Source organism: Callionymus lyra, chromosome 18 (genome assembly GCF_982586985.1).
Source record: "Callionymus lyra chromosome 18, fCalLyr1.hap1.1, whole genome shotgun sequence".
NCBI classification, from domain to species: Eukaryota; Metazoa; Chordata; class Actinopteri; order Syngnathiformes; family Callionymidae; genus Callionymus; species Callionymus lyra.
The window spans coordinates 9,927,772-9,951,365 of NC_141835.1; the positions used below are offsets into that span (position 1 = coordinate 9,927,772).

General features: G+C 41.0%; 3 protein-coding genes across 3 annotated transcripts; 1 reads left to right on the plus strand and 2 right to left on the minus strand.

Annotated features, from left to right (window-relative positions):
• Positions 1-212: 212 nt before the first annotated feature.
• gemin2 (gem (nuclear organelle) associated protein 2) lies at positions 213-2,635 on the plus strand. The gene is made up of 10 exons (XM_087779736.1): positions 213-462; positions 533-614; positions 739-828; positions 901-960; positions 1,027-1,128; positions 1,199-1,243; positions 1,306-1,374; positions 2,174-2,284; positions 2,347-2,405; positions 2,501-2,635. The coding sequence occupies exons 1-10, from the start codon at positions 341-343 to the stop codon at positions 2,574-2,576; spliced, it is 816 nt and encodes a 271-aa protein (XP_087635862.1). The 5' UTR covers positions 213-340; the 3' UTR covers positions 2,577-2,635.
• A 1,179-nt stretch (positions 2,636-3,814) lies between these two features.
• Positions 3,815-8,217, minus strand: pnn (pinin, desmosome associated protein). The gene is made up of 9 exons (XM_087780154.1): positions 8,082-8,217; positions 7,673-7,753; positions 7,264-7,335; positions 7,115-7,190; positions 6,954-7,048; positions 6,766-6,841; positions 6,320-6,475; positions 6,098-6,236; positions 3,815-5,304 (listed from the first exon to the last, which is right to left on the minus strand). The coding sequence occupies exons 1-9, from the start codon at positions 8,192-8,194 to the stop codon at positions 4,184-4,186; spliced, it is 1,929 nt and encodes a 642-aa protein (XP_087636280.1). The 5' UTR covers positions 8,195-8,217; the 3' UTR covers positions 3,815-4,183.
• A 753-nt stretch (positions 8,218-8,970) lies between these two features.
• fbxo33 (F-box protein 33) lies at positions 8,971-22,270 on the minus strand. Its single transcript, XM_087779806.1, has 6 exons — positions 21,722-22,270; positions 17,496-17,606; positions 17,227-17,387; positions 15,899-16,107; positions 15,528-15,825; positions 8,971-14,786 (listed from the first exon to the last, which is right to left on the minus strand). Exons 1-6 carry the CDS (start codon positions 22,174-22,176, stop codon positions 14,530-14,532), a joined length of 1,491 nt encoding a protein of 496 aa, XP_087635932.1. The 5' UTR covers positions 22,177-22,270; the 3' UTR covers positions 8,971-14,529.
• Positions 22,271-23,594: the final 1,324 nt, after the last annotated feature.

Sequence of the window (23,594 nt, forward strand, 5' to 3'; positions counted from 1 at the left end):
AAACAACGAAAACCAAAGAAAGGTTTGTCTGATATTCGTACATTAAATTAAAATTAAAAACATGGAAAAGCGAAACTTCAACCATATCTATCAAAAACGTTTAAATAACAACAAAATTATCCGATTTATTTAGTTTTTTGGAAGAAACGTTTTCATACAAAATAAAAAATATATATATAATTTTTTGCGGTGATCGCAGCATAAATAAAACGTCATCATGCCGCGCCACATTTCCAACATGGCGTCCATCAATGCATGTTGTTGACAATTCGAAAGGGAACAAATAGTTTTAAATCCACCATTGATACATTATTAATAAAAAAAACAGTTCGGATGCAAAATGAAGTCCGACGTGGAGGAGTTGATGCCGAGACAGCTTCCGTTCGAGTTTGACGACAGCGTTTTGGATTTGGACTTGAACGCAGCGCCGAGAAACCCTCAAGAATATCTTCGTCAAGTCCAGTAATAATCTGATATATTTCACTACTATATTTGCTACGATAAATCATTTTTAAAAACTGACACTTCATAGGCTGGAGGCGTCGCTGTGTCCAGAGGTGGTCGTTGCCCAGATCGACCCTAAGAAACTGAAGAAGCAAACAGTAAATGTATCGGTAAGTAAACACACATTAATAAACCTAGATATGTTCTTTTAAATAGGTGGTATATTTATATACGCCTGGTAATTCGGATTTTTGTTATTAAACTGTTTAAAATTCCATTTTGTATGGTGTCCAGCTCGCAGGATTTCAAGCGGCTCCTGTGGGTTTCTGTCCGAGTCTCCGGTGGCAACAGATACAAGTCGGCAACTTCTCAGAAGTCCGACAGGTGAAGCGTCATCATCTCCGCATAAAGAGAACGTTATTTTAGTTTTAAAACCATTTTTTTTCTGCCGTCCAGAGCATAGCGAAGAACAGGCAAGAGTGGAGCAGCCACAGCCTCGATGACAACGTCGTGATCGTGAGTGACCTTGAAGAAGTTTTTATTTTTATTTTTTATGCTTTAACTCTTTTCTACGATCCACAGCCGAGACCCGTCGACGAAGAAGCCTGGAAGAAGTTTTGTTTGGGAGACGTCACCTCCTGCCAAGCGGATGTAAAAGACGAGCCGGGTCTGGACTACAGCAAGGTTCGTATCACTGCGCGGTTCAAGAACGTGTCGCTAGGTTTGTGATTGATCCTCCGGGGTTTGTGTTCAGACCGGCTTCCCTCCGTTACTGAGCATCGTGAGCAGACTCAGCCAGGTAGATGAACAAACCCGTGTTTTAACCCAGTACATCCTTTTGACGTATTTGTGTCCTGCTAGTCGACGGTGCTGATGGTTCTGGAAATTCTCATCAGCTGGTTTGAAGAAACGGATTTCACTCCACAACTGGTGAGTTTAAGGTGTAGCCTAAGGTGTCTTTTTATTGAATAAAGTTAAGAGTTACATTCGGTAACCCCCTCTGCATTTAACGAAAACTGCTAAGAAGTGACTGTTTAATTTTTTAACCATATTTTCCAGACTATAATCACACTTTAAAGCAGTGTTTTTCAACCACTGTGCCGTGACACACTAGTGTGCCTTGAGAGATCGTCAGGTGTGCCATGGAAAAATATAAAATTTGACCTAATGGGTCAAAAAACATTATTTATCTGCAAATAAAAGATAAGAGAGCTGAGATTGGCTGCATTGTATGTCACGCATATGGTTGTTGGACCGATTGGTTGATGTGAAGTCGTAAAAAGAGATCTACATAGTTCCATTTTTTTTACTTTACATTTTGGGTGGTCGTGTGCCTCATGATTTTTTTCCAATGGAAAAGTTTACCTTGAACCTCGAAAAAGGTTGAAAAACACTGCTTTAAAGCATTTAATTTTCTTTAAAAAAAGATGGTACGCCTTATAATTCGGAGCAATTTATACATGGATTTATTCAGGTTGTGCTTTCCTAAACTGTCATGAACATGTTTCCCCCTTATTTACTTTATAAATTATTAATTTGTACGACAAGAAACATCTATACAACCCTCTCGGTAGCATCAACCAGAACAGCTCTCAATAATGCTTGGCCGCCCAGCCAACCCATCATAGCCTTGGATCACTTTAAGATGGCAACATGGATAGTAGAATATAAATAGAGATCCATAAGTAAGGAGGACGTGGTAATTAATGGTTTGTTTCTTTCTTTCCAGGGTCGCTGGTTGTACGCCTTGTTAGCCAGCCTGGAGAAGCCTCTGCTGCCTGAAGCTCACTCCTGCATCAGACAGTTGGCGAGGAGATGTGCTCAGCTGCGCTGCTCATTGGTACAAAAACTTTCTTGATTCTGAGCTTTTTGACTTAAAAGTTATTTTTTCTTTCCTAACAGGGAAGTCAAGAGGATGAAAAGCTCCCTGCTCTCAACTTACTGATCTGTTTAGTCGCCAGGTATTCGATTCTTTACGGACAGGTTTACACTTGTCACTATATGGGATGTTTTTCTTTAAAAAAAACCCCAAACTTACTAACATTCCACTCTGCAGGTACTTTGAGCAAAATGACCTGGCAGACCAGCCCGAGGGAAAAGCATCTCCATGTGCAAAAAAGGAAGATTATTGAAGAGAAGTCTTGAAACACTTGCTTTGTATTTTCTTAAATCTATTAAAAGTTTTGTTTTTCACAAACTGCTCACTGGAGTGTTGTCACTGTTAACTTGATATCTTATGGTTAATATGAATTATGTCAATAGTTCATATCCACATGGTGGCCTGAGGGCCGTTTGTGACCCTTTTAATGTGGCCCATGGTTCTGACAAACATTTAAATTACATTTTTATATTGTAAAAATAAAATGTTAAGAGGCCAGATCTTTTCGTGACAAGATCCAAATGGGCACAAAGTGAAAAATGTTAATGCCTAAAAACCTTTTTTCCTGTTGATTTATACAAGCTTTTTACTGCATATCGAAGAGGAGTGAGGAGGAAATATAGGGTTTTCTTTTAATGAACGTCATCTTTAATCCGTGTTTTGTTTGAATCAATTTAAATTTCAAACTTGTCGCACAAATGGATTAACGTATTGGTGTTATAAACCCTGGTGTAAAATATGAATATGGACAAAAGAAATACTCAGCCATGTTTACAATTCAAATACTATTAATATGACAATTTAATGTAATAGTTTAAATCAATCACACGTTTGTTTGCGATCGTGAAAAACTATGTACATGTAAGCATTTCAATTTGATTTTGGGATCTGAGGATGTCTAGAGGGCTCCGTTGGAAACAAATGCAGAGACTAATATCTTGGGGAAAACATGTTCCTCTCACTTCCCATTGTGTACAAGCACTTTCCTTCTTGCCTCAGATAATTAGACAAAGATAATAGGACTAGAAATAAAATAAGTAAAGGGCAAAATTTGAAATCTGGTTCACCATAACCACGCCCACTCTGCTGTGATTGGTCAAACATCAAGGTTCATCACCTCACTTAATCAATTTAAGAAGTCTCCACCTCCAAGGGACTCGTTGTATAAACAAAGCGAGGCGTTATTACGGCTGCCTGGAGGAGAGAAGCCGTCATAATGGACTCTGCTCTCCTAACCTCTTTCGCCCTGATTTCAGACGGGGGAGAACTTTATAAATACGTTTAAAACTTGGTCATGATGAGGGACTTACTGCATCTTGAAGAGAAGACTTTTTTGAAACATGCGAGTCAGAAGAGTTGGAGCTCGTCTTCGATACAGACCTTTATTTTCAAGTGTTCTAAATCCCTACAACATAACAGTTTCGTACAAAGGGAACTCCAGCAACACGGCTATGGAAAACAGAACATTTTAAGGAAGGAAATACAACAATATTATTTTATAACTTGACTTTATTTTGAATCGGATGATACAAAATATATAAAACCAGTATTTGAGTGAACCACGTACTCACAAGGTTACAGAGAAACATCTAATGATGACAAAAAGATTCACTAAAGACTTTACAATCACTGATATATGCCAACACCTAAACATAATTAAGCTTGACAAAGAAAATGAAGAAAAAAAATGTTTTTAAAAAACATCCCAGGTGTGATACTAGTTTGTACTTTTAAAATTCTCGACAATCAAAGTTGACATCTCAGTTAAACGAGCCACCGTGTGGCCGACTTGTTCAAAGGTGAAAATTGGATTAAAGAAAAAAAAGTGTATCACTGTTTTCTCTAGAGCTGCTGGAGTATTTAGTGTCTCTTGCCCTTCCTCTCTCTATCCTTCTGCTCCCTATCGCTGCGAGACGACCTGCCTCTGCCTTCATCGCTCCTTCTCTTCTTCTTCTCCTTGGTGTCCCTGCCTGCTCCTCCGTTACTACCGCCCTTATTGCGACCCTCGCCCTTCTTCCTTTCCTTCTCTGACGCCTTCTGCTTGCGCTTCCCGTCGCCTCGGCTGCTGTTGGAAGAGGAGGACGAAGACGAGGACGACGACGAAGAGCGGCTGGACCCGGAGGAGGACGACGAGCTTCCGCTGGAGGAGGAAGAGGACGACGAGCTCTTACTGCGACGTTTCTTTGGCTCCTTTTCCTTCTTCCGTCCTCTGCCAGGGCCCTCCTTGTCTTTGGGCGTCAGCGACGGAACCTCGTTTGTCGCGGGTTCGACTTTCTTCTCCTCCTCCGGTCGCGTTTCTTTGCCGTCCGCTTCACAGTCCTTTGACTCCGGGTTAGATTTGGAATCCTGCTCAGGCGGTGCGATTTCAGGTGCTAGGTTGGGCGAGTCTGAAACCGTCTGGGTCTCGGGCTCCTGGATCTCAGGCGACTGTTCTGTGGCTTCCTCTGGTGGAGAACTGGTCTGCTGACTAGTCGACTCTTCCTCTACAGGCTCACTAAGTTCCTTGGTCTCCTCAGCCTTCACATTCGGGGTGTCGGTCACCTTCTTGTCTGACGCTACCTCACAACTGACTGACTGTTCTGCCCCTCCTTCAACTTCCATCTCCTCTGACTCCTCCTCGTTTACCTTCTCCTCTGCGATGTCAACACTATCCTCTGCTTCCTTATCCTCAAAGTCTGGCAGCAGCACCTTCTCTCCCACAACAACCTTGTCTCCTTCCATCTCATCCTTCACTGACACCTGACCCTCAACCGCCTTCTCTGGCTCCTCTATCTGCACCTCGTTCAAATCCTCCTCCATGTCTATATCGGCCTGGTTACCCGTCACCTTGACAACCTGACCTGCAGGCTTACCCTCCGCCGAGTGGTCCATCCCTGTGCCTGGTCTGTTGCCATCCTGGTCCCTTTGGTTCTGCCTCCGAGGTCGAAGCTCCACTTTGTTGATTTGCTCAACAAAAGCGTTACGTCTCTCTTCAAACACAGCTGCGGGAAAACACTCAGTTCAGAAATGCACGACAACGAGGGGTGTGATAAAATATAGACTCTTAAATAACGCAGTAATTATGTTTCATAATACTGACTGGACATTCAGCAACCCTGTATAAAATACTTTTCCAATTATATTTTGTATTTACCATAGTTCTTACGTTTTTTTGTAAAATAAAATGTCCATTAGGTTTTATAATTGACAATTAACAGGCAAATATTTACAGCATTTGTTCAACTTTGTGTAACTAGATGGCAGCAGTCATTACGTCACCTGCAACTAAAGGAAAAATAAAACCGGCAAGATCCCAGAGATGACTGAGGACAAGAGGATACAGTAGACTCCAGCTGCCTTTAAAGCTGATGTTTAGACATATTTTGGTTTCAAAACAAATGAAAGCAGTTACGACTTCTTCAAGAGCAGGGGTGCCCACAGATTTGCTTAATATAAGTACATACTTCACTCAGATGACTTGCTCTGAATGGAATGATAGTCATGATGGAAGGATGTGTGGATTAAATCAGTCATAAAAAATGCTGACTTGCATAAATAAGTGGATTGAAAAAGTGCAGTCAGTAAGGAGCACATTTCCTCATATTTGGATACTTTCCCTCCGAGAGCAACTTCTAGAAATGTCCATGAGACCTGGCCTTAGGCGCAGTATAAACCACATCCTCAAGTACTCTACAATATGACAAATGTATCCTTGTTCCTGCAGTATTGTAATATATTGTGCCTCTGCATCGTGATAAGTGTGGTACTTTCAATCTTAAAGAAAAAGTAACGTACCATTTAGTTTCTTGGCAGATTCGTCGAGGAGTTTCTGAGTGGCCGAGCACGATTTTGCAGGCTTGTAAAAGATATGCGGCTTTGTCTTGGTGCGAATGAATTTGACCAGTGTGTTGTTGTGGCTGGTCCACTCCTCTTGCTGTGGACGGAAACAGTTCAAAGGTTAGATTAACCAGAGTTTGTTTTTTTTAATCCCCCCCAACAATCAATCAATGTTCTTACCAACTGAGCCAACTCCACTTTCTGTTCCAGAACCTTCAGCTCAGTTTGTTTGGCTCTCCTCGCTTCAAACAGCTCCCTCTTTTCAGACTCGACTTTCTTCTTCTCCACTTCTGCCTGGACCTCGAGCTTCTGCTCGATCTCCACGCGGCGCTTTTGCTGAAAATGGTAAAACATTAACGCAAAAGGGCCAAACATTTTCAGTTTAATCTTATTAAAACATCCATGTTTTCCCAACACTGTCATCTTTATAGGTCACTATATCAACACCATTAATGAAATACTTTCAACCTAGTCAACCATATGATGGTAAAAATAAAAAGACTAGGTGGTAAGACTTGTACTGCAATAAAAAACATTCCATCTTGGGTTTTTTAAGGCTCCTTTTTTTTTTTTTAAATCCAAGCTTATATAATGTTCATTGGGCAGCATTCTTGAAGTTCTCTTACCTTTTCTGTGGCGACGTTGGACTCTTGTTTGAATTTTTGCAGGGTCCCCATCAACAGGCCGAACATACGCCGATTCCTTGACAAGAAGAAACGATCAGACAGTGAATCTTTTTCAGAATAAATCGATCAAAATTGTTAAACTTAGGCAGGAATACAAAAAAAACATTTTTAAATTGAGATGAGTCTACCTCTGTTTTCCCTTCTCGTCCATGGTTTGGTCTTGAATGAGGTCTCGGCGTGTTCTCTCCTTGGAGGTAGCTACAACGGACGACTGCAACGCTGGCTGTGCGGGTCAGAAACAGTGGATTCATTCGACATGATCTCGCAACATTCTAAGTTCTTAATTTACCTTTTTGACATCGTCATCGTCCTCAGCGTCACTGTCGTGTCGCGCGTCTCTCCGAGCCCGTTGATCCCCTGCCAGCCTGGTAGAACAACACAAAATAAGGCAAACGTTAAAAAATTATGTATACATTTCACACAAGACATGACACTCACCTCAGAAGCGCTCCTTCAATATCCCTCTGCTTGGCAGGGGGGGCACCGCCTCCAATATCCGAGAGACTACGCCTGTCAACGTACATTAAAACATGAATTTTAAACGCATACAATAAATGCAACGTGGGGCCGAGGAAACTAAAACTATGTTGCAGCAGAATACAGTCAATGAAAAAGTAAATTTCTAGTTTAATATTCATTTCCAGTTTAAAATAATTCAGTATACGAGTTGGTCAAGTTAACCCAAATGTGTATTTTGCAATTACATTTTAGTTTACACTTAAAAAGCCAATGTTTCTGAATATTCTACAGTGTATGCGAGTTGGAATGTTTTTTTTGATTACATAAGTAAATAAATGGCATGAAACCGAAACTGTGGATCCAGGAAATGATCGTCTCCATTTTTTACCTGAGCAGATTAAATCCTCCTCTTCCTCTACCTCCTCCGGGACCTGCCATGGGACCACCCATCCTCCGAATCTGACCCGGTCTGTAACAAACAAATAAATGAATTAATCACAAAAAACAATGGCGACAACAATGACGTCACGGTCGAAAGCGATCCATTGCAATGTTTCTCCAGGCCTTTCTCGATCGCCAAGTATAACATATATATTCCAAAACACCAACATAATCACTATAAGTTCGCGCTAAACTACCTTTAAAGACCTCGCGCATGCATTTTTGTTCACATTTACGATGCACGTCAGCACACAAGCCTACATGCTTGTTAGCCACCTAGCATGTCGTAGCATGTTCATGCCGCTCGCCGGTGGTTATTGACGCCAAATCGCACCGAAAAACACGTCCTCACTCACCTCGATTCGTTGGGGTCACGTCCGGTGAGTTTGCGAATGTTTTCGTCGACATTTTTCAAGCCTTCTCTCGCCTTTTCGATCTGATCTTGTAGACTCCGCACGGCCACCGCCATCTTGCTCACACTGGTAGCGCGAGTTCGATCCGGTTTTCTTGCTCAGGTTCTTTCTACTGGGGGGCGAGTTCCGGTGCGATGCCGCCACCTACCGTCCAGACGAGGGCATTGCAACCGACTACAGTTTAAACAATGTATTGAAGCTAAAAAGTGTCATTATAAAGTACAATAATTTACAATAAATACATCTAGATTCAAAAATCGGGTTAAATTCTTGTATAAAAATTAAATATATACATTTAGACATCCATGAATTTACATTCATTAGTAGTTATTTAAATGTATAAGTTCAGATGAGGCGTTTACATTTGGTATGAAAGTAAACTTTATACTTCTTTACACATCTGTTAGATGTCCATGTCTTGAGACGTCTTTTAGACGATGAGTTCTATGATATTTCTCGTGATCCATCCTTTGCAATATACTGTATATCCCGACAAATATCCATTTGGATACTTTCCCAGATATATCCTGGCATATATCCCTTAGAATATATTCCAAATATCCTATTCATATTGTTGGAATATTTCTCTGTTTATATCCATGTGAATATATAGATAGATAAACTTTATTGATCCCTCTGGAGGTCTCCTTCAGGAAATTCCGGTATGCATCTTTGGCAATATATCCTGGCTATTCTATCGGAATATTTCTCGGAATACATAAAATTGGAATATTCTCCAGTATATATCCGTCTGCTTGTTATGCGTATTTTTATCGTGAGATAGAAAGGAAAACAATCGTCTTTACACAAAAAGAAAACAGACACATTGTGTGGATTTTTGACACTTTTATTCACTGACTAAAATAAGATAAAGCAATCATACAACACTGACTCAAATCAACATTCGATAGTTTGACCTTTAAATGACAACAGGTCGGTGTGGGATTGTAAGACAGATTTTTCATTAGCAACAGAATTACAACGAATCCGATCAATGATAAAATCTTTACTTTCAGAGGGTGAGATTGGTCCCACGACATTAAAAAAAAAAAAAAAAGTTGCTTGTGAGAACATTTTCCAAATTACGCCAGATTTTCATTTATTTCACCAAATACAGATCCACTCAATTAAAAACAAGTCGGAGAAGAAAAACCTTTCGATTACGCTCCGGTTAAGAACTTATTTTAGAGCCATCTCAGTCGTTGTTTGGGTGAAGACTTGTTTCTTGGTAACAGAAAAAGTGAAGCCTGTGGCTTTGTGCTCGGTTTTACACAATCACACAAGAATACGTTTATCTGAATATTCAACACGAAGGGGAAAAAAAAAAACATCTCTGAAACAAACATACTTTGGATTTACAAAGTCTGTGTCACTTCATATTTATTAAACCGAGCCCGAACACGTGTTGCATAATAGTATATACCACAGAAACAAATTGCTGATACCTATAACAATGCACTGTGAGAGCTTTAATATATATATATGTATATCTATTTATATAGTCTATATCTCTTCCTCTACGGTTTTCTAGAGACGCAGCCAGGTACTGTCAGCACTGCTTGTGCCCTCTTGTGGCCACTAGTAAGACTGCTGTTATTGCAAACTGTCCTGATTTTAAACAAATGCACAACATTCGTACCACGAGAAAACTGGGGGGCCATCGATCCAGTCTCACAGAGACCAAGAGTGAGCCCGCCGTCACCGCTGCCGTCGCCCGGGCTGGCTGACCCAAAAAAAAAAAATAATCAAGGAAGTCTTCGAAAGAAAATGATATCACTTCATAAATCATCATAAGGCCAAGTATTGTCATTGCAAGTTCTCCTGGTCTCCGTCTCCTGCCGTGTGTGACGCGTATGGAAGTCAAAAACAAAAGAAAAAAAAGTGGATTATATGCGTTCCTCTTGCATAGTTGTGAGGCTCACCTGGGGCAGCAGGCCGGCCTGCCTCATATGAGGAGGTTTGGTCTTTCCAGACTGACAACTTTGTTTGACCGGCGAGGCCGACGTCGGCCGCGGATATTTAGACGCCGAGCGTCGACCGGCCCCGCGTCTTTCCTCGAGTCTTCGTGACAGAAGAAGCGAGGACGGCGGTTTTGGCGAGGTCTGTAATCGAGTGGCACGATCACCAAGAAAAAACCCGTTTCACCTACTAACTTGCAGCGGGGACGTGTCCCACAAGGCAGATATTTGGCCTCCGCCCTCCTCCTACGAGATAACACAGAATGCAGTTGTTGCGCTCTGAAAACTGAAGAAAAAAAGAAAAAAGAAATGACGTAGTACACACAATCAACAACCCTGTTTTATATCCATCGCACACTGACCACTTCAACGTCGTCATTCTAGTCATGTTTGAGGAACTACTGGACGTCGTCCTAGAGGCAACTTGACAAGCAAAGTAACAAGAGATCAGAGTAACTTTCTCCGGACGAGTCTCATGCTTTGGTACGAAAAAAAACAGCTCGTCGACATGCCTCGGCTGTAAATGTGCACCAACGACGACTAAATTGACGAGTGGATTCAATCGTTTTTTTCCGTACACTCGTGTGCACGGTTACTGCTGGTATCGTGGATGAAGAACCGGGCCCTCGCTCCGCTCCGCTAAGACAATGATCACGTCGCTAGCATAGCTGTGCCATCGCTCGGCATTCATACGCTCCAAGCTAGCGCCGAAGATGGACGATAAGTCTGTGCGACGGTGTCGCCAATATCAAGACACAGTTGATGTCCGTTCGCGTTGTGTACCCGACACAAAACTCCCGAGGTGAACGCACACATCATCATCATCATCATCATCATCATCATCGCACACCTCGGCCTCAGACCGGCTGGTTTTTATCGCTCAAATTGGCTTCAAAGTAAAAAAATATATATATTCAGTTGCATGTTCTTTAGACTGTAAATATCATTCGAGCCCATGTGGAATGTCGTTTCTGACTCACTGCAGCTTTTGAGAAACCCTGGTTTGAACACTCGTGTCGACACACAGCCGCAGAGATGACGGAACCGACGACGCCCCTTTTTCGCAGTTTAAATACTTCCAGTGTCAGTCAGTAGCTCAGTGCCTCGGTATCGCCGTAAGGAAAAGTAAAAAGAAGCTCCTGGAAGAATTACCGCCTTCAAAACCGTACATTCACCCCCCCAAAAATAAATGGAGTAACGGGGGGGAAACGACACGGTTGGTCAGCAGATTTCCCCGACATTCTCAAACTAGGTTTTCTCAGAGTAAACATGCACTATGAAACTGCACTGAACAGAAGAAGGCTTTTGTTACTTTGTGATGCTCGATAACAAACCCTGAGTGTCGTTCACAGATAGCAGCACGTACGGGGGGGGTGGGGGGGGTCGGGGGTCGAACTGCTTTGATACTCGACGTCCGACAACAACTCAACATACATTCGGTGTTTTGTTTTTTTCTCGAACGACTTCTGCTTTGGTCCGTTTTCCACTCCAGCCGGGCTGACGGCGAGAGTTCCCGCACATGTATCCCGAGTTCGGCACAGTATATCGCCGCCGTTTAAAAACAGAAGGAGTGGAAAGAGTGAATAAAACGGGTCAAATAGAGGAAGACTACCCGACCAGTCTGCTGACGACGCGTTTCTCTGGGCACTTGAGATAAAATTCTCCGTGAGGATCGTTCCACTGGATCTTTGGCAGATTTGACAGCGAGAGTGGAAGGAAAAACAGATCCAGTGACTCCGAAATGTGCGACTGGGTAAACCTCGTTGTCGCTGTCCACGCTCTTTCCTTAAGGAAACCCCACATTTGACCTGAGAACGAACACCTTCTCCCGCTTAGATCTAAAGTCACGAGGCTGAAACTCTACATGACTTTGGACACGTTCCCTCCTCGATTAAACCGATTCTATCCCTACTTTTCTACTGTACACACCGAGCAGAAAACACAGGCAAAAAAAAATAATTTAAAAAGAAAGTGCCTACAATTCTACTTTTGTTAAGAGCGCACCATCACACAAGAATACACAATATCTAGAAGTAACACATATGGGAGTGTGAAACAGGCACACGACTACACTAGTAAAGACACACAGGGGTCGTAGTTCTCTTATCCCACTTTCAAAATGGCTGTCGTCGTCAATCGAGTTTTCCTCTCGTTGTGCTTAAGGGACTTGAGATTCTTTTTGTTCATAATATCATCCGATACCACGACTAGTCAAGACATTGCTTACGATGATGTGAAACTTAAAAAAGACACCTGGCTGACACAGTTCTGGTCACGCACGACTTTCGGTTTCAAGACAGACTTCCGATGATGCTAAAAGAAGAGCGACGAAGATTGAATCGTTTTGGTCCGTGTGCGGCTGATATTCTGATCTTAAATCGCATTTCAACAAACGACCTTTTTCGAAAATATCTTCGTACCAAAGTGCAAATATCCTGAGATTCAGACCAAGGACTCGAGCTAAATCTACAGCGATTTGGAAAACCGCTGGTCCGAAACGACCGCCGGAACCAGAGAAAAAGTGCTGGGCATACTGGTGCAATACTGTTAACAAATCATGGCTGACTGACACAGAGTCTGACCCTTCAAAAAGGTGATACATTTGATTGCATGGAAGTTGAACCTCGAGTTCAGGGTCACCCGTCCGACAACGCTTCACTTCCCTTGTATAGTCTGAGGTACAGTATCATCCCGCTACATTTGTAGCATTCACTTGATATCAAATGGTGTTGGCTCGGTAGTGAACGCTCCGGACAGAAGCCGATCCCCAACACTTCCACGGATGGAAAGAAAAAAAAAAAGCTCCCTACATTTCCGCTCCAACATTAACAGATGTCCACCCGCGACGCTCGGCCACATCCCGATAACATCTCCCGGAGATAGAATTATATTTGCCATTCCTTCCTGTGACCTAATTCTTCAAAAACAAATGTATGATTAGGTTTTTGGTGGCAAGAAAGACGGCGTCGCCGTTGACAGGAAACAAGATAAGGGGGGGTGGGGGGGGGGGGTCCAAGGCAACTGTGACTCAAGAGTAACTTTCAAAATAAAACAGTATTTGATTGTTGTCACACACGCAGACTTCGCCATGCCAACGTGGAGGCTTCAAAAAATCCAACCTGAGACTTAAAGAGAAAACTCATCGCCACTGAGGGGAAGCTGTACGGCTCCGGAACCACGTTGTGCTGTCGTTTGTAAGAAAATAAAAGCCTTACTCGAACAAAGCCCCGCCTCGTTGTTGTTTTTTTTTTTAAAGGAGTCATGGTCAGGCTTATCCCCAGCTGTGTTCCTGCCAAAACTATCGACTAGCAGCCGAGTTACATTCAGTGCATGTTTGCTTCCTCTTTTTTTGTGGCAAAGGAAATGTTTTCTCATAGAGCACGCCGACAGAGTTTCCACACGAGCAAACAAGACTACGGAGCACTGAAGCAACACCACACACACACACAGGTATGTCTCATCGGAAAAAAACCCCCAACACACCCTTCGTCCGTCTGTGATGTTAACCTGATTTAGTTACGATGGCTTCGGGACTTAAGGTCTTAATGATCTGGGAGGAATTATTCAAGAGAACACAAAGGCCATCGTCCTGAATATCTTACAGATGAAACCGTCGGGACGCCGTGTGGTCTACAACAAGTTTGGCAAAAACATAAGGAAGCCTTCCCTCGATGAGAAAGAAAGAAAAAAGCCGACAAATAGAACAGGGAGCAAGCTTGTGGCAAATGTAGCAACATTCTGATCCCACAAGAGGCGACTCCTCGCGACCGCCCGACTTCCGTTTGGCTCGGTAACGCCGCCTGCACCGGCTCCGAATGGTTATCAACCCTGACTCGTGGCGTTCATTAGCAGGACCGGCCACGTTTTCCACCGATCCGACAAGAGTGCTGCTCTCGCCCGACGAGAGCGGAAGCAGTGGTTGGATTATTACACAGCAAGTGATAAACAAGTATGTTCACGATGATTCAAAACGTAACTGCTCTCTGCAGATCCCGGACGAGCCGAGGGTCTGCCAATATTTGTATTTAAATACACACACAGGGAAACCACCACAGAAGGAAGTAAAAAAAAAAAAAAAAAAAAAAAAAAAAAGGATTATGATTTTAAGTAGGAAGAATAAAATAGCTGCTAAAACAAGGATACATACAGATCAAGTGAGGGATGTTGAGGGAGGGGGGGGGTGTCCAGACCTGACCACATGGGGGGGCAGACCAATTAAAACAGTGTTAATTGCTTTAAAAATAATGTAATTTTAACACAAAATCTAATGGTCAAATCGAGGTACGCTTGTTTCATAAAATACCCGCGAAAAAAATAGGCAAACTATAAAAAAAATAAAAATAAAAAGGGATGATTTGAGTTAAATGCCAGCGAATAAGGACGGGTCTGGACTAAGTAGAGTAAAGGGTGTGATGGACGAGGATGGCCGCGGTCTACATGCCCGTGCTGAAGGCGTGCAGCTCGCGGTGGAAGTGCTGGGTGGGCTCGGACGGAACGGGGATGGAATCCAAGCAGGGGTGCCAGACTCGGCCGAGGCCCCTGGAGACCTCTTTCACGAGGTTGTGGTCGGGGTCGCCCTCGGACTGGTCGGGGTCGAAGTCGATGCTCTCCTCGGACACGGTGAGGACGCGGAGGCTGGAGCCCCGGAGTCGGGAGATGGCGACCAAGTTGTGTGACCAAACCACGTACCCTAAAACGGGGACACATTGAATCAGGAATATTGAGGTCACACGGTCAGAAAGGCACACGGGAGTCAGAACTAGTGATGGGTTGACGAGGCTTTATTTTGAAAGGCCACTAGATGGCACCGTTTTGTAAATCTTGCTCTAAACTTCTAATTTAATGAAATCTGGCATCATTGTCAAACGACATTATACTGCCATCTAGAGGCCGTTCAAAAGTAAGACACTGTATCGTGATGCAGTGTCCTTACTAGGGGTGTAAGACAATATTTATACATTTAAATATTGCAATATTGTTTTTCGTAATACCGTATGGATATTGATCTCTTTTTTAATTAAAAGTAGAGTTAAATGAGTGCAAATTAAACTCCCAGTCACTAGATGGCGGCAGTAATTACGCAGCTAAAGGGACAATGAAATTCCACCAATGACTGAGGACGAGAGGATACAATCGATTCAAGGCTGATGTTTGTATATATATTGGTTTAAAAACAAATTAAAGCAGTTTCGACTTCGTCAAGAGTCCTGTGGTCTGTAAATTCTGCAACGCCAGAGTCAAGTACTCGACAAAACTACAAATGTATCCTTGTTACTACAGTATCACAATGTATCGTATCGGGATACGCATCGTACCACCAGATTCTTGCCAATACACACCCCTAGTCTTCACTACAAAGCCGTTTCACGAGGACTCATCACTAGTCGGACACAAAAGCAACACATTAAAACCAAAAACAAGCCAAACTCACCGTGGATCACGAGCACAGCGAGCTGGGTGCACCTCCATGACAACAGGACCAGTGGATCCTCGTTACGATTGACGCTGAGGTCGGGGAAGTTAGGGTGGTCCCTCAGGAGCAGGAAGTGAGTCAGCGTCTTGTTGTATTGCAGGGAGATGAGCTCCAAGGTGCCGTCGCTCACTTGTGTGCTGTAGCTGTCGAGGTGGAGACGCTCGAGGGGAAGGCTAGGCTTTAGGACCCTGAGGAGCTCTGAGCTTTCGACCTCCAGAGCCATGATGTAGACGCGCAAGTTTGCACTCACTCGAACCTGGAGACATTTGGACGCAGCTTAGAAAAAACAATCGGTCCAACACAACGCATTTTTTTTTGCGTCGCCTCACCAGCGCCTTCCAATCGTCGTCCGTGGCCGTGCCATCCAATGGCTTGACATCCAGGGCGGAACCGTTGAGCAGGAGGGAGAGGCGGTGCAAAGGGGTTCGATGGGGGGATGCCAGGAGACCGCAAAGCTCAGACGTCAGGTCGGAAAAATCCAGAGCGAGAGATGTGAGCGCGGAAAAACGCTCCAGCTCCGAGGACGAAATAAGTGGTCCTGAGGGATAAAAAATGATATATAGATGAGTAGTTGAAGTACAGTGGCTTGCTGTTTCACTTTTTTCTTCTTTCCAAAACAGTACTGCACAATTAAATATATTGTAGCAAAACTCATCCGGGAACAGCTACTTGGTGACTTCAATACTATATTAAAATTCTGTTGCCAAGTTTAAAGATGGCACCAATGATATGTGTTGGAGGAAGTGTGGAATGGTTGGTGATCACTCTCACATATTCTGGGACTGTCCAAACATAGACATTTTGGACAAATATTGGGGGCGAGATCAAGACTATCATGGCAAAAGACATTCCTCTGGACCCTCTGCTGTATCTTCTTGATGTATCAGAAGAATATTTGTATACCAAAGACCAACTTTATTTACTACATATACTGTTGTTAACTGCAAGAAAAATGATCACAATTCACTGGATGAAAATAAACCCGCCAACATTGGATCAATGGAAACAGAAGCTAAAGCATGTTTACCAGATGGAAAAAATGACTGCCCAACTGCAACTTAAAGTCCCTTTGTCATTCAAAATGATGGCCAAGAACTGGTTGGATGGTGAGCAATTGCTGTTGTAATACCAGTGTAATACAGTTGTGATTCGTTTTAATTCTCTTCCTCCTCACCTTTTCTTTTGTTTCAATTCTGAAGATGTAAAAGTATATTAAGATGCATCATCTGAATACAGACACTGTTGAACTGAATGTTTAGCTCTAGCTTAATTTGTCTCAAGGTTTTTTTTTGTGTTTTACCTATCTACCTGATGGGTGACTTGAATAGGAGTACCTTGTTGTATGTATACTAAATATTATGGATATGTCATCAATGATTGATGTGAATTAACAATAAACAAGTTAAAAAAATAAATAAAATTCTGTTGCCATTTGGAATTGTTTGGCTGGGCGGCAAAGCATTATGGGAGCTGTACATGTCACCGTTACTGCAAAGGCTGTTAAATAAATGTTGTAAAAATCCTTTGAGAATTTCCCCGAAACTAAACCCCGGCAACAATCCAGGGACCACTTTTATTCATTTAAAAAAAGTTTTATTCTGCCTTGCTTTTAGCTCCCACACAATTCAATTAAAGTTTAGTTTGCACAAAAACATACCTATTTGATGGTCCAGCAAACTGAGGTGAAGCAGCGTCTCAGCAGAGGGATTGGACAGGCAGGCCAGAGAGCAGGGAGTCACCAGACCCAGCATGAAGCTGCAGGACAACCACCTGAGCTGCCGACTGATGGACAGAACCTCCATGAACAACTGCTGGATTCTACAGGAAAACATGCTTTGTTAGTATTTTGTAGCGTGGATATTAGAAATCATGAAATACAGTTTATAAAATAAATTAAAAAAAATCATTTCTCGTCTTCTCACTTACTCGTTGATTTTTTTGTCCCCCTGGTGAATGTGGTGAAGGTTGGAGCTGTCCAACAGTCCTTCCTGCTGGATAATGCTGGTGTCTCCATACAAACTCAACTTCTGCAGGTTCCTTAAAAAAAACAAAAAAAAACAACATTAAATGTAATGCTCAAATCATTTTGTTGCCCTTTTAACTAAATAAAATGAAAAAAAAAAAAGTGGAATCGTCGTTGCCAAGGTAATATCAAACTGTCTTTTTTTTTTTTATCTCCAAGTTGTGTCAACATTTGTTTAAGCAATAAGGAAGTTGTGCTTCTGGTTCTAGAACATATAATAACCATTTAAAGAGGAAGAAGAACAAATGAGAGAGATGAACATTTGCAACTTTTAGATGGTGGTTTAGAAAGCAGCACAGTTCTAGTCTAGCTTTTGCTGAACAGTTAACACACTAACATTTATTCCTTCGACTTTCCCTGACAATATTGTTAAATGGTACCATTTTCACAATATTTATCAACTAGTTGATTTGTCAGGACTCTAAAACAAAATCTAGTAGCATACATGTACAAGACTAATGATTCAAAAATATAAACTCATTCACCCGTGCTGCAGGAAGGAGAGATTCCACCACTCCTTCCTGCACACTGCTGTCAGACTATTTAACAAAAATATATAATGTTTAGTGTTTATAAATCCCTTCCTCCATTTTTTTTTTTTAAATTCTGTAGTGACCTTTAAAAAAAGTTTTACTAATGTTTTATTATTGTGTTTATTTTAATAGTATTTATTAGTAAGTAATTATTATTGAAGTAATATTTGTAGAGCGCTTCTAGACCAGGGTAACAAAGCGCTTAAACAATGGAACACGGTTCAGGAACCATCAGTAGATTCTGATCCACAGACCTCAGAGCCCGAGCTGGGGTGTAAGGCTGGATCAGATCACTGATGGAAGGAGGAGTCTGACCATGAATAGATCTGAAAGTAAGAACCAGAATTTTAAAGTTGATCCTGAAAGAAACTGGCAGCCAGTGAAGAGTTTTAAGGATCGGAGAAATGTGAGTTCTTCTACTAGAGCGGCTCAGAATTCTCGCTGCAGAGTTCTGTTTTAACTGCAGGCGAAACACATCCTTCTTGTTTAGACATGAAAATAAACTGTTGCAATAGTCCCGGCGAGAAGAAACAAACACATGGATTATAAACTCCAGATCATGTTGTGACAACATTTTCCTAAATTTAGAGATTTTTCTCAGTTGAAGAAAACAGTTTGTGGTCAGTTTTCTGCAGCGATGAACTAGAGACATGTCTTTGTCAAATACAACACCCAGGTTTCTCAGGCTCAGTTTGACAGACTGGCCAAGTCACTGTAGTATTGACTCAACCCTCAGGAGCAATAACCAAATTTCAAGTTTTAATATTTTGAGATTATTGTGTTTATAGTATTCTATTCCTTTTTAATTTTATTTGTACCTCATTATTATCATTTTTAAAAATAATTAATTATTGTTTTGATATACTGTACATTCACTGAATGTCTATATCATTTTTATTTATCTTTTTTGTGAGCTGCTGTGACAACCTAAATTTCTGTGTAGGTAGAATAAAGGTATATCTTACCATATATATATATATATATATATATATATATATATATATATATATATATATATATATATATATATATATATATATATATATATATATATATATACATACACACACTTTTTTTTTTGGAAAGATGTATAATATACATTTAAACCCTTAAAAATAAATCCTGAATGTATCAATAGAAAAAAAAAAATATCCGCGTGAGCCTGAATTAGAAATTAAATAAAAAGAAGGCAAGTATTTCTGGTTCTTCCAATTTCTCATTCAATTAAGCAAAATAATAATAATAATTAAATGTCAGCCACATAGTCGAGAACGCGACATACAATGTGGGCGTTAATGATGAAATGATGAGCCGTCGCTTCAGGGCACAATAGTAATTCATCTACAATACTCAAGAATATACTCAAAACGAATATACAGTACGCGTGTACCATTGCTGATGTCAGCAGGTCACGGTTAACAAAGCGTCCTCTGGTCACTACTGCATTGTATCTGCTTTTGACCAACAAAACACACAAAAAGGCTTGAAAAAACAAAAGAATCGCACACAGAGCACACCGACACACAACCGCTGATGAATGTAAAAATATACATTGTCAAAATTTTAAATTGATTTTAAGCAGGGTGACCTTACACCCTCTTTTTACCAGGAGATTCCCCGCTTCAGATGTCCGGGGTTATGAGTTCGTATATCGGTACATTATCTTTGTGTCACAGACCATTGTATTAATGGCAATTTTACAATTAATAAACATCCTTATGTATCCAATTTTTAATTAATTTATTACAGTAGCTCGATGGCACCACCTTTGATTTTGAGGTCACAGGTTCGAACTCTGCACTCGTCATTGTCATTTTATGTGGTTAGTATAGAGAGCATATTGTGTTGCAGCTGCAGTAGCAGACTTGCACTCTCACGGCTTATTTCTTTATTTAGTATTTATTTAGTAGAGGCATTCATTCCGAATTACAAGACTAATGTACCAACGATGTATAGTGATGGCTTTTTATAATGCATTATACATCCTGAGATAGTTTTTATAGCCACTCCAAGGTGATATTAGCACTTTAAAGAACAGAAAAGCAGGGCAAGAATGACTAAACTTTAAATAAAGTGTGTCTTTTTCTTTTTGTTCAGCGAGAAATCATCTATATTCTTGCATTAGCCATAATAGAAGACATTACTTTGAGGACATTATTTATATTATATCTATCTATATTTTTACAAAATTTACACCAGAGAGGTTATTTGGAAAGATGTACTACCTCAGTTATTCTAACATTTGTTAAATTTGAAAAGAGTATGGCTGGGTACGGAAAGGATTGTTCAGGAACCGTTATCAAAGTGAAGATAGTTACAGTCGTTTTCGTCACCACTATACGACCATACTGAAGACGTAGAACACACGTCCTAGTTCATCAAGAGTATCGACTTTATTCGAGTAATTTACAGACCACATCACTTTTAACTAATTAATAATTTGTTTCGAAACCAAAATATATCCATCTTTAAAAGCTGCTCGAAGCGAGTGCATCCTCTCGTCCTCAGTCATCACTGGGATTTAGCGTGATATCAATATTATTTTGCCATCTTGCGACCAGACGTAAATGCAACACACAGACAAAATAATGCAGAGAACACTTGCATAAAAATTGTGAATGTGAATTATTGTATACACACTTTATTGAAATATAAGCCACAAACATTGTGATCTCCATAAAATATTAATTTAAAACAAAAAACTTTAATTTAAAAATATATAAAAATCGATACAGTGCTGTTAAATATCGATATGGTATTGTTAGGAAAAAAACAAGACGCATTGCGATGTTTTAGCGTATACATTTTTACACCTCTACTCTGTACTTTATATATGAAATTAATGCAATTGCCGTCTCTGGTCAACGGTCTTAAACACGTTGGTTTGGCCGCGGGATTTCAATGTGTATTTAGCTGTGCAGGACGTGCTGCCATCTATAGGCTAGGGGTTAAATCGGAACACTAAAATGAAAAAAATGCTACGAAACAACGCAATTAATTATATAAAAAAATTATATATATACATTTTGTTTGAATTGAATATAAATAAACCAAAAAGATCTCATGTTAAAAAATGTTATTTAGTTGCGGAGAAAGTATGGACTGGCTGCTGGAGGTTTAATAGTAACAGAACTGCGTTAATATTTGCAAATAAATACAATTATATAATAAAAATAAATAAATTATTGACACATTATTGAACAATAAACAATCTATGGGAACACATAAAATATGATTTACAAGCCAAAAATATGCTAAAAAAGGAATAAACAAAAATAATCGATAACAGTGCTTTCGAATATCGATACAGTATCGTGTAAAATAAAATAATATCGCGATATATATATATACATATGGAAATATCAAGCCCTACTGTTTTAAGATGACGTTTGTTGGCTAGCGCCGCCGCAGAGGCTGCATTACGTAACGGCTAACGGCAGGGGTTTGTTTGTAGCTAACCGAGCTAGCCGTTAGCTCCGGGGTGTCTCAGCGGATTATTGGAAGAAATTAGGGCGACATTTATATGTTTAAAATGGGGGGAAATAAAAAAAAAGAGGAAGAAGAACAAGGTGGCGTCGGGTTTTTAAAAAACGTACCTGTTGTTGCGGATGCTCGAGAGCACGCACAGCATCTGGTCCAGGTAGGTCGCCACGGCGTCCCTCCATCGCCCGGCGAGCTGCGGGTCGCGCCTGCGGGGACTCTGGTCCTCGCAGGCGGACCCCGGGCCGTTGCTGCCCGGCGGTTGCTGGACGTCCACCGGCGCCAGCTCCAGCCGCAGCTCCCGCACGAACGAGCCGAACTTCCGCATCAGGAACTCCAGCTTCGGGGTCTCGTCGGACCGGGCGCCGGGGGAACCGGGACCACCACCACCACCACCGGCGCCGATACGGAGCTTGAGCTCGGTCCACAGCGCCGGGTAGAAGAGGCACTCCCGCCACCGCGAGCACACGGCCGAGGCCCGCAGCTTGTCCCGGTCGGACAGAAAGGAGAAGATGTGGACGATAAGCTCGCTAGGCAGGGCCATGGCTCCCACACCCCCGCATAGAGCCATGGTGCGAGCTGGAAGGTTGCGACCAACACCGGGAGATGTAAATATAATAATATATAATAAAAAAAACAAATAGGAGCAACAACCGTTATTGAGGGGAAACCGCTGCAGCTTCTGGCTCAGCTCCTTCCTGTCGATGACAACAATCCTTCTCTTCAGCGATCCCCTTCAATACTACCGGACCGTACCATGTGAGTCCACCGCGGGAGGGACGCTCAAATTTAACTAAATATCACGCGTTTCTAAGCGCTAAACCTACTCGAATATAGAATAATTTCGTTTTTATTAACGCACCCCCGACTTTGACGCGTGATAAACGACGAACGGAAATATGTTGTGGAAGGGAGAAAAAAAGAATGGTAGCGTCCACTGCTGATATTTTTGCTATTCCATCTATGACCGAGAGAGGGCGACATATCTGCGGCGGACGACACGTGATTTTTTATTTTTGCGAGAAGCGGACACACCCCCTTAACGTTACAGTGCCCCAAATAAACGTTTATTTATATCTTATGATCGATTTTTTTTATGACACTCATATTTTAATATTTAATTATATTTAATAAACATATTTTAAAGGCTGATAATAATATTACAAACACGTGTATTTTGTTTTATTATTTATTTATATGCCATTATATGGTGATGTCTTTTATTTTGTTTCAATTTATTGTGTTTCATTTGATCAATCTCTTTTTATTTTATTTTTTATATTCCGTTATGCCTCAACAACAAATCCCTGTGTTCTGTTTACAACACAAGTTTATATTTATTATTATCATTCATAACTATTCTCTACACATGACTAAAGGGGTTTTGTTTAAGACCGTCTAGTCATTTTTGCGAGTATTTATTGCCCCTCAAAAAGATTTAAGGGTTATTTATATAATATTTAAAAATAAAAAACCGTTAATACCATAATTATTTTAGCATATTTAGTTTGATTTTGATACTTGATAATATACTTATTTGCTCCTTTATTTTTGTTTACAACACAGGGATTTAAATTTATATTTATTCGTTTTTTTTTGCAGAAACTTAGTTTTAGTAAGTAAGTAAATATACTTCACTTAACTTTTAAAACTTAAAGTTTAGTTAAGTATATTTTCATTCATTCATTTCCTGCTGCTTATTCCGTTACAGGGGTCCCTGGGGGATGGAGAATATTCCAGCTCCTATGGGTGAGAGGCACAAACATGTGGACGTACAGTATATTAGTTTGGATTACATTCATTTCAACTTTATCAGGGTTATTTACATCAGTTTAAAGCAGACGTGGGCAAACGGGGGTCACGTGCGGCGCTTTGACTGTATTTATGTGATCCACAAGGTCAAAGATCACGTAGAAACTAACAATTTTATTTTTTTAATTTATTATTATCATTCTTTACTATTCTCTACATATGACTATAGGTGTTTTG

Excerpts from the sequence above, each read along its gene's own strand:
- pnn (XM_087780154.1), bottom strand. The coding sequence starts at position 8,194 with ATGGCGGTGGCCGTGCGGAGTCTACAAGATCAGATCGAAAAGGCGAGA. Across the intron at positions 7,191-7,263 it reads ATTGAAGGAGCGCTTCTGAG|GCTGGCAGGGGATCAACGGG; the intron begins GTGAGTGTCATG and ends TTGTTCTACCAG. Across the intron at positions 7,049-7,114 it reads ACGATGACGATGTCAAAAAG|CCAGCGTTGCAGTCGTCCGT; the intron begins GTAAATTAAGAA and ends TGACCCGCACAG.
- gemin2 (XM_087779736.1), top strand. The coding sequence starts at position 341 with ATGAAGTCCGACGTGGAGGAGTTGATGCCGAGACAGCTTCCGTTCGAG. Across the intron at positions 615-738 it reads AGCAAACAGTAAATGTATCG|CTCGCAGGATTTCAAGCGGC; the intron begins GTAAGTAAACAC and ends TATGGTGTCCAG. Across the intron at positions 2,285-2,346 it reads CTCAGCTGCGCTGCTCATTG|GGAAGTCAAGAGGATGAAAA; the intron begins GTACAAAAACTT and ends CTTTCCTAACAG.
- fbxo33 (XM_087779806.1), bottom strand. The coding sequence starts at position 22,176 with ATGGCTCTATGCGGGGGTGTGGGAGCCATGGCCCTGCCTAGCGAGCTT. Across the intron at positions 17,388-17,495 it reads GGGGACAAAAAAATCAACGA|AATCCAGCAGTTGTTCATGG; the intron begins GTAAGTGAGAAG and ends GTTTTCCTGTAG. Across the intron at positions 14,787-15,527 it reads CGCTGTGCTCGTGATCCACG|GGTACGTGGTTTGGTCACAC; the intron begins GTGAGTTTGGCT and ends TCCCCGTTTTAG.